This window comes from Psammomys obesus, unplaced genomic scaffold, assembly GCF_907164565.1.
Source record: "Psammomys obesus unplaced genomic scaffold, mPsaObe1.curated_primary_1811, whole genome shotgun sequence".
NCBI lineage: Eukaryota > Metazoa > Chordata > Mammalia > Rodentia > Muridae > Psammomys > Psammomys obesus.
The window spans coordinates 4046457-4058718 of record NW_026585685.1 but is presented as its reverse complement, the minus strand read 5'-3'; the positions used below and the strand labels follow the sequence as shown (position 1 = coordinate 4058718).

At 44.4% G+C, this 12262-nt stretch overlaps 1 protein-coding gene across 2 annotated transcripts; it reads right to left on the bottom strand.

Moving 5' to 3' along the window:
- Positions 1-983: 983 nt before the first annotated feature.
- Bcas2 (BCAS2 pre-mRNA processing factor) lies at positions 984-12204 on the bottom strand. 2 transcript variants are annotated; one of them, XM_055628617.1, is made up of 7 exons: positions 12066-12203; positions 11891-11983; positions 8684-8754; positions 8028-8189; positions 5260-5310; positions 2624-2704; positions 984-1456 (listed from the first exon to the last, which is right to left on the bottom strand). In XM_055628617.1, exons 1-7 carry the CDS (start codon positions 12156-12158, stop codon positions 1330-1332), a joined length of 678 nt encoding a protein of 225 aa, XP_055484592.1. In that variant the 5' UTR covers positions 12159-12203; the 3' UTR covers positions 984-1329. The 2 variants fall into 2 exon arrangements, with proteins under 2 accessions (XP_055484592.1, XP_055484598.1); XM_055628623.1 differs by lacking the exon at positions 5260-5310 and having other exon boundaries at positions 12066-12204.
- Positions 12205-12262: the final 58 nt, after the last annotated feature.

Below are 12262 nucleotides of genomic sequence, written 5' to 3'. Positions count from 1 at the left end.
CCTTCAACTCTTGGCAAAGTGAAAACTGTTGCCATCAATGACCACCTCATTGACTACAAATACACAGTGCGCATGTTCCAGTACAAGTCTATCTGTGGCAAACTCCACAGCAGGTAAGGCACAGAATGAAAAACTGGTGACACAGGGAAGGCCATCTCCGTCTTCTGGCAGTGAGATTCCACCATCAACTGGTGTGATGTTGAGCATGTTATGAGGTCTCCTGGCATCTTTACCACTATGGAGAACAAGGCCCACCTGAGAGGCAGGGCCGAGTGCCACCATCTCGGCCCCTTTGCTGACGTCCTCATGCTTGTGACGGGTGTGAGCCACAGAAGTGTGACAACCAGCTCGACTGTCAGCAACACCTCTTCCATCACCAACTGTTTTCTGGCCCCACGCCACCATCTTACAACTTTGGTACCATTGAGGGACTTAAGGCCGTAATTCATGCCATCGCCAGCACCCAGAGGACTGCGGATGGCCACAGGGCTGTCTAAAACATCATCCCTGCGCCTGCTGCTCTGCTAAGGCTGTAGGAATGGTCATGCTGAAGCTAAATGGGAAACTCACTGGTAGAACCTTCTGTACTCCTACTCCCATTGTGTCCACTGCGGATCTCACATGGTGCCTGATGCTGCCAAGTTCGATGACATCAATAAGGCGGTAAAACACTCAGGACCAGGCTGTCTCTACTTCTGAAGTGGGGCTGCACCACTTGAGCACCTTTGCCAAGCTCATTTCCTGCTGTGGCAATGAATACGGCTCTGGCAACAGAGCGGTAGACCTCATGGCTCCAAGTACTAAGCAGCCCTGGACCACCCACCCCAGCAAGAACAGGGAGGAAGACAGAAGCCCTCAGCTGCCGAGAGGCTCCTGTCCCAACTCAGCACCCAACACCGAGCATCTCCTGTTTCTATCATAGACTCCTAGAAGAGAGCCATACTTTCTTGAATACCATCAACAAAGTTTTCTGTAGCCATGCATAAAAATGCTCAGGGCTGTAACTTTATTCAACAAAAACATAACTTCAAACTTCCCAGCTTCCTGAACATGTTGGAAGCCTTAAATAAAGAAGCTTCGTTACAGAATTTGAAGCATTAAAAAAAGGACCTCTGCTACAAAATATGACAAGATTATCTAAAGCCATACTCACTTTGAAAACCAGGTTTTCATAGCTATAAAAATAGCAACATATTGAAAGTCTTTATTTTTCTAAGACACACACAGAAGCAGTACAAGTGTCCATAGTCCACGGTCTCTACACTTAACCAACAGTTGCCCTGAGAAAGTCCTCATGCCTGAGGTCTTGTGGAGACGGCTTCTCTTCCTTCAGAAGTCTTGGCGGATGTTTTCCTTGTTTGCCTCCCCGTGCTGCTGCTTGATTTGATAGATCTCATTCTCCAGCTGTACAATCGTCCGTTCAATCTCATAGTTCTTACTCACCAGGGACACCCAACTAAAAAGGGGGAAAGCAAATCAAGAAGACAAGACAGAAAGAAAGAAAGAAAAAGGGAAAAGGACATGATGTAAAATTTCTTGCAGAGTTTATCTTGAACGTAGCTTCACTCAGGGCAGTAACATTTTTAACTTTTTACTTAAAAAAACTGTCAAGTGCAATTATGGGAAGTAGGTAAAGGGGACACAGAACCTCTCTGCATTATTCTTTATAACTGTAAGTGAATCTACAACTGTCTCATGATAAGCAGCTTACCATAGGAAGTAAGCGCAAACAGGAGAATTAGTGAGGCAGAATCAGGAAGGGGTATGGAAGACAGCATCAAATTAACAGAAAACAGGCCAAAATGTTAGAAAATGGTAGATAAGCCAGGCGAGGTAGCACATGCACTTGGGCAGGCAGAGGCACGAGGATCTCTGTGAGTTCGAGGCACCCTGATCTACAAGGCTATACAGAGAAACCCTGTCTTAAGAAAAAAAATAAATAAATAAAAGAAAATGGTGGGCAAAATTCTAGAATTGACAAAACAACCAAAACCAAATCTAGACTTAAGGAAGTCACTATTTCCTGTTAATAAATCTCAAGGACAGATTTTAAAAAAGCATCAGGTTGAAAAAAAGTGAGAATACTGAAGGTGGGACACAGAGAATGAGGTGGGAGATGAAGGAAAAGTAGAAAACAGGGAAATGACAAACACTGACCACTAGATTTAGGATTCAATTTCTTTTTTTAGAGACAGGGTCTCACTCTGTAGCCCAGGCTGGCCTTAAAAGTCAAGATCCTTCTTCCTTGATTTCTGACATGCAGGGTACTAAGGTATTTATGGGCACACACAGCATATGGTTAGAAATTTCTATAAATTGTGTGTGTGTAAAAATGTTTTAAAAAATAATATGCATTCACAGGGGTAAACAAACTAAGGCACAATTAGGCAAAGCAGGGAATCTCCCTTCCTGCAAGACTGATGGCCTCAAGGCAAGCACTCAGCAGCAGCTCACCCTCCTCTGGAGGCACAGCTACTCTGACTGCGTCTCCCTCAGCACACAGCAAAGGCAGGAAGACTTCCTGTGCTTCCGTGGCAGCCCATGTGGACAGTCCTGCAATCTGAACTCTTGCTCTTAGAACACACTAGACAACTTGACACACAACAAAAGCACACACACTTACTTTGACTCCATCTCTCTCAATTTAGATCCAGCTGTGAGCTGCATGTTTTTTCGCTGCCAGTTTAAATCTTGAATATGTTTCCTGTAAAAAAGTGTTTTATATGAAACAATGGCATCTCAACACACAACAATACAAGAAAGTTATCTTTAAACTCTTTAGTGTTCACACACACAATTATAGGCTAATTCCAGAATTAAGTATTCAATTATTTCCCAATTACAAATTTTATGAAACATGCTCATCGTGGGAGAATAAAAATAGCACCCAACCCACGAACATGTACACAGATCACAAATTCCTCCTTCATGCACCTCTCCTTGGTAACGGCCTTGGGAAGAGTCACCGTCCAGCGCACACAGCGCAGCATGACCGCCGTGTGGGCTAGCAAGCGTGCGCCAGGCTGGTCCAGTCACAGCGGTTAGAGGTGGCCTGAGGAGGTGCTGGACCAGGTATGGCTATCAGAGCAGAGAGCCACACCACAATACCAGAGGCTTCAAACTAGAACGCACACATGCAGCCTCCCTGTCTCTTGTCATGTGATTCCAGACCATGTTCAGATCTGCCTCTAGGGGCATCAGCAGATACACTTCTTCAATCTTGGAGTTCCACAAGTCTAAGTCAAAATAAAGGGCTTCTCCTCCACGCTTACCAAGTCTGGTACTATTAGGAAGACAACATGAACTAAGACAGTGCGTGTCCTTCCGGGTTCTTTCCCATATGTACATGTGTGTGCAGTGTGTTATCCTGCAATGTCCTGCCTGACTCCTAACATGCTCTTTCCAGGTTTGTTGTGAGTTATACAGAATGTTTTTAGGTTTCAAGCTTATTTTTACCTCCACTTAGGTACAGCAAACTCAGGGCCATGGACACAGCATATCAAAAATACCTCCATGAATTCTAGTAACATTACAATTTTATACAATGTGTGTATAAAAAACTATTTGCTAACTGGCCTATGTATTGTCTAAAACCAAAGCCAATTTAAAAACAAAAACCCAAAACGAAGACAAATTCTTCACTTGTAACACATTCAGCAATCTATTAGTGTCTGTGAAGCTCTGTGCTATCTAGCCATTTGGTCCTGCCAATTCAAGGCCACCCGCCTGTACCCCAAGGGGCTGGCTCTCCAAAGCTGGCTCTTCCGAGCTGTCAGTGTGAAGGTGTGAGCACCACTGCTTAGAAGCCAGGTTAATTCCAGATTTTGCCATCAACTGACTGTTGAGTGGGGCCCTGCTGGCTGGAGTCTCTTCAGGTACAAATAAAATGCCTTCAGACCACAGGCATGTCCCCCTGGACAGCTCTGGGCCAGTGTCTCACCACATAGCCCAGCAGAGCGCTCTAACTCCTCCTGAACCAGCTTCTGAAGCACTGGGGCTACGGCTGAGCTCCATATTGGCTCAATCTATGAACTGTTCAGAGGTTTCCTAACCCACTTCATAAGTCAGCAAACCTTCAAGGATGCCTACCCAAAGCTTCCTTTCATCGCATGCCACAACACTGAATGTTGCCATCCTTGATATCTACCTCTTGGAGTTTGATGAGTTTCTGTTTTTGTCAAAGGTAACTTTTACAAACACCAACAGTAGCAAACATGATTAAAATTTAACTGCTTGGTGCTACACCCACTCCAGTGTCGCCAGTGTAGCACATCAATAGATTGTGCTACAGGGCGAGAGACACGCTTTCTTCGGAAATTCGCTCCCTGGAGGTCAACGGCAGGTTCCCCAGACCACCTAAGTTAAAAAGACGCATTCTAGGGTCTCTACGCTTTTTCGGTCGCGGTTGTGGGGCTGGATTAATGAGTTTTTTGATCTTTCTCTATGATCCCTGAAACAGCATAATTAACTATTCAAGGAAACATATAGATTACTAAAAGCTTTAACAAGAATAGAATGAAAGAAATTTTAAGAGAAGTAATGAATTAGATTTAGTATTAAAAGCATTATAGAAATAGTGAAAAAATAATGGCTCCTTCTTAGGAAAAAATAGCATGAGAAGTACAGCTGGCTCGAGCTTGCCCCCCTTTAGCGTCTTGTTTCTAGGGAAGATCAAAAATCTTTAGCAGGACATATGGGAGGATGGTTAACAAAGGTGTAATTAGATTTTGATATAGAGAGAGATTTTGGCAGGCATCTGACTTAGCTCCTGACTTTCCTCTTCATTGGTTAGCAATAATGAAACTGCAGTTTGAGGTTTCTTTCCCTTTGTTTGCTTTGATCAAAAAGTTCTCAGGCCAAGATTTCTTGTGGGCACTGCTTTATGTTTGACTACACTTTTGAGTTAAAATGTAAACTTTGTATTCTTGGTAAAAATCTAAGTGTTCTGGGAAATATGCCAACTTTAAGGAGTTTCCTTATGTAATTACTATAAAATTATTAGCCTGACTTCAGTAAAATTACAGCAGAGTCAAAGCCATCTCGGTGTCGTCTCTGACTGTCATTCGCCTGAAACTGTGCCTTCTTGACATCCAAACCTCTGATTTTGCCGCGGACGCAGGGAGCCTGACTGGGCTGGTCCGTGGCAGCTTAATAAATGGGGACTATTACTTTTATAGGGCTATAGTCTTAATGGTTTTCTTCCCAATCTCTATCAAGGGCTCACCTAAATTTTACTGAAATAGGAAAAAACCAACTTACCGTAACTTCTGAAGCTCTTTCTGTGCGTGTTCAATCATATGAACGAGATTTCTAAGGAAGGAAAAGATCACACACACCTTGCAATCTGGTTAACACCAACAAAAAGTAAAGTGCCTACTTATACAGTCTGGTTTTTCTGCTAAAAACCTCAATCCTGGGATTTCCGTGTCCAGTATGTCAGATTATATTATATTAGTTTATTTATTTTGGTTTCCTGAGGCAAGGCTTCTCTGTTTCCCTGGCTGTCCCGAACTATCTCTGTAGATCAGGCTGCCTCTGCCTTCGGGATGCTGGTATTAAAGGCGGTGCTCACTGACTGCTCAACATGACTGGCCACTGCCTGGCCTGATGTTACTCCTTAAACTTCCAGGACTTCTGTTTTGGAAATGTCTCACTTTGCTGTCCGGTTGGCCTTGAACTCATGGGTTCAGGCAATCCTCTTGCCTCAGCCTGTATTCAAGCAGCTGCAAAGGAACGTGCCACCAGATCCCATTTGTCATGGCTCTTTGATTATGAAGATGAATTCACATGCCGTATCAACTTCCTTTTAAGACAGCAAATCCCCACTTAGGTCTCCTTGAGCAACGCTGGCTCGGCTCTACTGCTCCGGATCCGGTGGGTGTGTGGTGCTGGCAGGGACACCAGGACTCCTCACGTGTGCTTCCTGGCCTCTAAATATGAACTTGCCGCTACTCACAGTCCTATTTCTCCTCTGATGATTTGTTTCATCACTGTATCTTTTTAGCTTTCCCCTGGGCTCTTCACTTTCTGAGGCTTCACCAACCCATTCATGCTGAAGACTTATATTCTAGAGCTCTATTCTAGCCTCTGATCATTGAAAAGGTTTTTTTTTGTTGCTATTTGAACTTCATTCTTGAAAGCTTACATTGACAACACATGCTTCTTGTGGAAAAGTATCTATTCGATTTAGAGGCAAAATATGCTCTGAGTGTCCCACAGAGCGCCGTGTGGTTAAAAGGCAGGCAAGTGATGTGCACAGCAGTTAGTGAGAACAGAGCACAGCAGGGAGGCCGAGTTAAAGACAAGCAGAGTAGAAAGCCATGTTCTTTAAATGTCATGCTCATTCCTTTGTTCTCCACACAGTCTGTCTGTCTCTTTTATCTGAGGGAAGGTCCCACTATACAGCTTACAGTGACCTTTAACTTAATATTCTCTTGTCCCCACCTCCTAAGTGCTAGAGTTACACCTGTGCTAACCAAGCCTGGTTTCTCTGCTGTTTTAAGAATCCAAATCTCACGTGTGTGTGGGCACAGGTGTCAGGCATCAAACCCGAAGTCTGTGCACACTTGGCAAGCAGGGTACCGCTGGACTACCACCCAACTCTGCCTTCCTTGTTTAAATCTGTGAGAGAAAGGGTCTCCATCCAGTTTGGCGCTGAACTCCTGATCTTCCCAAGTGCTCGGATTGAAGGTGCTTGCTACAAGGACCAGCTTCTGCCATCCTTTTAAATACTCCATCCCTCCCCCCTTTTTTGAGACAGTCTTCCATGTAGACCAGGCTGGCTTGGTACATAGATCTGCCCACCTACCATTACCTCCCAAGCACTAAGCGTATAGACATACAGGCATGTACCACTATACCTGGCTAACGATTCTTGTTCTTTTTGGTTTACAGTTCCATCTACCCATGAAGAAATTGGAGGAGGATCTGGGTGTCCTTCTTCTCTTTCTAGCTTGTCATCACACAGGGTGTCTCAATGAACCCGAAGCTAAACAGGTGACCCTGCCCAACTCAGCAGAATACTCTTTACAGTTTTTTTTTCTTTAAATCTTTTTTTATCCTCATCATTCCGAAATTGCACAGCATTTACTATGTGCAGTCGTTCATAAACATTTGCACAGCACTGAACTATTTGGGTTCCTGGCCTGTAGCTAAGGCTACACATGGCCAGTTCACTTTTTAATTCTACCTGTACAGTGAGCAATGGAGTATAGAATTTAAGTGTTGGGTATGATGTCTATTAATAAGTCAGGGACGAACTAAGTGGGTTAGGCTAGCCTAGGCTTTATAACTGTGTGCCTAGGCTAGCCTAGAAAAGCACAGCAATACTCCTGTATTCAGTACATTGTTTTTAAGACTTAAAAGTTGTAAGAGGTATGTGCGTGTGTGAGCGCACGCGCGTGTTAATGCTTCCCCTAGGAGAAATGGTATGGTGTTCTCTGACTCTGTGTTCAGGGGGCTCTTCATTGCTTTATTTTTTGAGGCAAGCTCTTCCTCTATAATCCAAGTTGGCCGGGAACTCCTGGTGCGGCCCCACCTCAGCCTCCTGGGCATGGTTGGACTACAGGAGCAATCATGCTGGTCAGGACTTTAAAGACATGACCTGTGCAGGTGAGAACCGTTATTTAAGCATCCACACATTAAGGGTTGCATTCTATCAAGTGGCACTCTGTGAATCACCTCAGAGCTCATTTTCTCACACTGTACAGTGAATGTGAACACACGACAGCTTAGCACTAGTGAACTCTACGGTGGAACTCAAAGTAGCAGCCTTTCATTGGTATAGCTGATATAATCCCGAGTCAAATCTAGAATTACTGTTATTATTTTGGATACAAAGCTGTGCTATATAAGCCTAGGATGACCTCAAACTCAAAATGTGGCCTAGACAGATGCTCCCCACACCTCAGTTTTCCATCCCAAGGGCTGGGGTTATAAGCACATAAAATACCACATTTTTTTTTTAACACTAAAGACTTCGGGTGGGAAAGGGTAAGAAAGAAAGGAGAAAGCCCAACTCTTCTTACCCGTTATATACTTTCCAGGCATTACAGCCATGCTGTGACATCAGTTCCAGATTCTCAATTCGGACTGCCTGATGCTCCAGCTGGGCCATAGAGTTATTCACACACTCTTGCCAGGCAGTAATGTCATTTTTTTGACCCGAGGAGGGGGCTGGAAGTTCGTATCTGAAATTACACAACAAATAAATAAAACCAACATATCTTGCAAAGCCTTAATCCCCCCTTCCAATAGGATCCCCACACATATATGCCCACTATAAAAGACAAAAAGGCAAATTATCCACTCCCCACTCACACATGCACAGAAAGACCAAGAATGCAATGTAGACTCGGCAGTAAAAAGAAACCCATTACCCTGGAAACTAATTTACAAATGAAACACAGCTGTATACTGTAACTAAAATCATTTTCATAAAGGTGAACTAGTTAAATGGCGTTAGCAGTCACAGAGACCCTGATGTCTTGACTTGTTTGTCATCTTGACCCCTCTTCAGCAAAGCCTGCCTTCCTAGCTTTTTAAAGAGTTGGTGACACACACGCACAGGCCTGCAAAGGACGTAGCCTGAAGCACACAGCACTCTTGTTTGTTTTCTGTTCCCTTTTCGTACGCGTGGCCAGTGCACACCCCCTAACCTCCGGCCCTGCTGCCGTCTCCTCACCGTTTCATGCTGAGTAATTCAATCGGCTGTCGAGCGGCCAGTCTTTCGAACTCATTTCTCATTATGTCAGTCTGGTGCACAAACAACACAAAAAGTTAGTACCAGGACCATGCTGAAAATAATGAACGTACTTTACTGAGATTTTATACTTTATAGTATACGTTATATTACAGTGAATTTTTTTTTCTTCTCTCAATTACTACTCTTAAAAAAAAAAAAAAAAAGACGCTAATATTGAACCTAGGTTCTTGCTTTACTCTACACTCCACTCTCATTCATCCCTCAACTTTGGTCTGGGCTAAATTCCACCGAAGGTCTGAAGAAACAGGCCCACACTTGAATTCCATATTCTGCCTAGGCACGAAGGGAGGCAGACACAAAAGAGCCCATGTGTCAGTTAACCCTAAATTAGCAGTTTTCACCGCACTGCAGAGTTGTGGAGCTCTGAGGACAACTGTACAACCCCCACTCCCACGGTCACTGTGTATTCCACAACATACAATGGTCTGGAAGCCGCTGGTGCTGTGCGCTCTGACACAGCAGGAAGTGCGTGCACTTGCTGGGAGTCCAGAACAGAGACCTCAATGAAGCCACATGAGGCCACACAGACCAACCCTGCCAGAACCTTGGAGCGCAACTGATTTTTTAATTAGGTTTTGGCTGTTACACTTTCAGAACGTTTCACTCTTGCCAAATTCTCATAGCCCCCACATGCAGTTACGAGCCCCCCATGAAGGGTCACAACCCAGTTGAAGAGCCTGGGTCACAAGGGTGTCACAGAGCCCTGGGCACAGAACTCCTCTCAGCCACCTAAAGCACCAGTTCTCAACCTTCCTAGTGCCGTGACCCTTTAGTACAGTTCCTCATGTTGTGCTGATCCTAACCATAGAATTATTTTCATTGCTACTTCATAAATGTAAATTTGCTGTTGTGATCGTAATGTAAATATCTGATATGCAGGATATCGGATATGTGATGCTGTAAAAGAGTCATCTGACTGCTATAGGGGTCACGACCCATAGGCTGAGAACAGCTGATCTATGACAGCTACCCAGTTGCCATCACATCATTAATTTTCTATGCAGCATCACAAACTATGACTTTTTAAAACTTATCTGCCCGTCTCAGCACTAGAATTTAAGTTCTGTGCAGGTACGGATTGTGCCTGTTGTTCTCCAATGTGCAGCTCACATAGACTATCCTACAACCGGGGAAAACACTTCAAAACACAGACCCAGGCACGCACTTTCTGAACAGGAGGCCAGTAGTCTAGGAAACAAGAATTCATACATGCAATTACACCAAACTAAAAAGCTTTTGTTCCAGGCAGTGGTGGCATACGCCTTTAATTTCAGCACATGGGAGGCAGAGGCAGGCAGAGCCCTCTGAGTTCCAGTGCAGAGAACGCCTGTCTCAAGAAAAAAAGAAAAAAAAAGCTTTTACAAAACAAAGGAAACAATCAAAAAGAGTGAAGAGACAGTTTATAGAATGGAAGTCTTTGCCAGCTATTTATTTTATAGGGGATTAATATCCCCCAAAAAGCTAAACATCAAAGATAAGTACCAGACAAGCAAATTAGCTGAACAGCCAATTATCAGAAAATGCAAATCAAAACTACACTGAATCTGAGAATGGAGGTTATGCCTTTAATAGCAGCACTTGGGAGTTAGAGATAAGCAGATGGGCAGCACAAGGCTAGCCAAGGCTACACGCTGAGTTCAATGCCAGCTCGGGCTACTTGAGATTCTGCCTAAACAGATAGACAGACAGACACACCCCGGAGCTGAGGACTGAACCCAGGACCTTGCACTTGCTAGGTAAGAGCTCTACCACTGAGCTAAATCCCCAACCCCATTGTTTTTTTTTAGTGGACTTTCCCTCTAGTAATGTGTGTCTAGGACAGCAGTTATAATCTTATAAAGACGTTTATTCCTTTTTTTCGTAAATGATTTGTTTTATTTATTTATATGTTTTATGTAGATGAGTGTTCTTCTGCATGTACGCCTGCATGCCAGAAGAGTGCATCAGATCTCAGTATAGATGGTTGTGAGCCACCATGCGGCTCCTGGGAATTGAATCAGGACCTCTGGTAGAGCAGACAGTCCTCCTAACCTCTGAGCCATCTCTACAGCCCAGTGCCTTACACTTGTAATTCCAACACTCATAAGCCTGAAGCAGCAGGACGATTCCAATATCAAGGCTGACCTGTCCCAGTGAGTGCCAGGCCAGCATGGGCTACAAAGTGAGATCCTGTCTCAAAAACACCGAAGCTAATTGACAGAAGAATAACAATAAACAGTTATGTAACTCTCGGGGCTGTTTTCTGAGCTAGGAAAGGCAGTTCAATACATTAGCAACTATGTAAGATAGGATTACATTCACCAGAACACTGGTTATAAAGGTAGGATTCATACGGCGTTTTAAAAGGGTAGAAAAATGTATTAAAGTATTTAAGTTTTAAATTAAATGCAGTTACCAATCGTAAGCTGTCAGACCAATATAGATGTTACATATGGTTCCTTTTTCTTCTGAATTAAGCAAACTTTTATTGAAGTTTTGACTGCAACAAGAGGGTGACTGACCCGGCCTGATTACAACTGAGATTGTCGGATGGTTTCCCACTCTTGGCAAAACAAGTGTTTTTAACAACATCATCTTTGTATAACGGGGTAAAAACTACTTAACAGGTATGAATGATAATGTTTAACAGAATTCATTAATCTAGAAACGACACCTTAGCTGCACTTGCAAGATAACCATTCAAAAATGGTATTCTGTTAGACGCGCTTGTTCAGGCATTCATACAGCTGCTAAGTATATGAGTTTTGGTACAAAAATCTCTTTCCAGTGGTTGCGAAGAGCACAGGTAGCTAAGATTTTTACTATTAAAATCTCGTGATTACCACCTGTTTCTGAGTGGACCTTAGAGAATAAAGGATAAAGGGTCCTTTTGTGAAACTTACAAGGACTCTATTAAAACACAAAACCCCAAATTAAACAAGTCTGCAGATAAAGTATTTCGTGGGTTTGTGTAGTACGAACCCTGTGGAAAGCTCATCTGGCTGTTTTGAACCCACTGATACCTAATGTGCAAGCATCCGTTAACCTGGAAGATGAAGCTCATTTTACACAGCTTAAACCCTTCATTCGAAATCAAAGTCCGCGGGCCTCCTGGTCGGGTCGCTGGGCTCAGGACACCACACTCACTTCAAAGGCAGAATAATCCGGAGCTGTCAGGTAGCTCAGGTAGTTCTTGGTAGGTCGGTATCTGCGCGTTTCCTCCTCCACCAGGGCCGCAGCCTAAGAACGAGAATAGGGCCGGGGTCAGGCGGGAAAGGGCAGCGTGCCCCCGGCGGCCCCGCCGCACAAGCCCCGCACTCACCGCTTCCCGCACGCCGGGCGCCTCGTAGCCTTGGTCGAAGTACGGCAGCGCATCCACCACCACCTCCCCGGCTACCAGGCCCGTGCCCGCCATGGCGCGGCACTCTGCCCCGCGAGCGCCTGCTGAGTCTGCGCAGGCTCAGCTCCATGCCACTGCGCCTGCGCCCGGAATGACGTCACACGAGCCGCCGGCTCTTC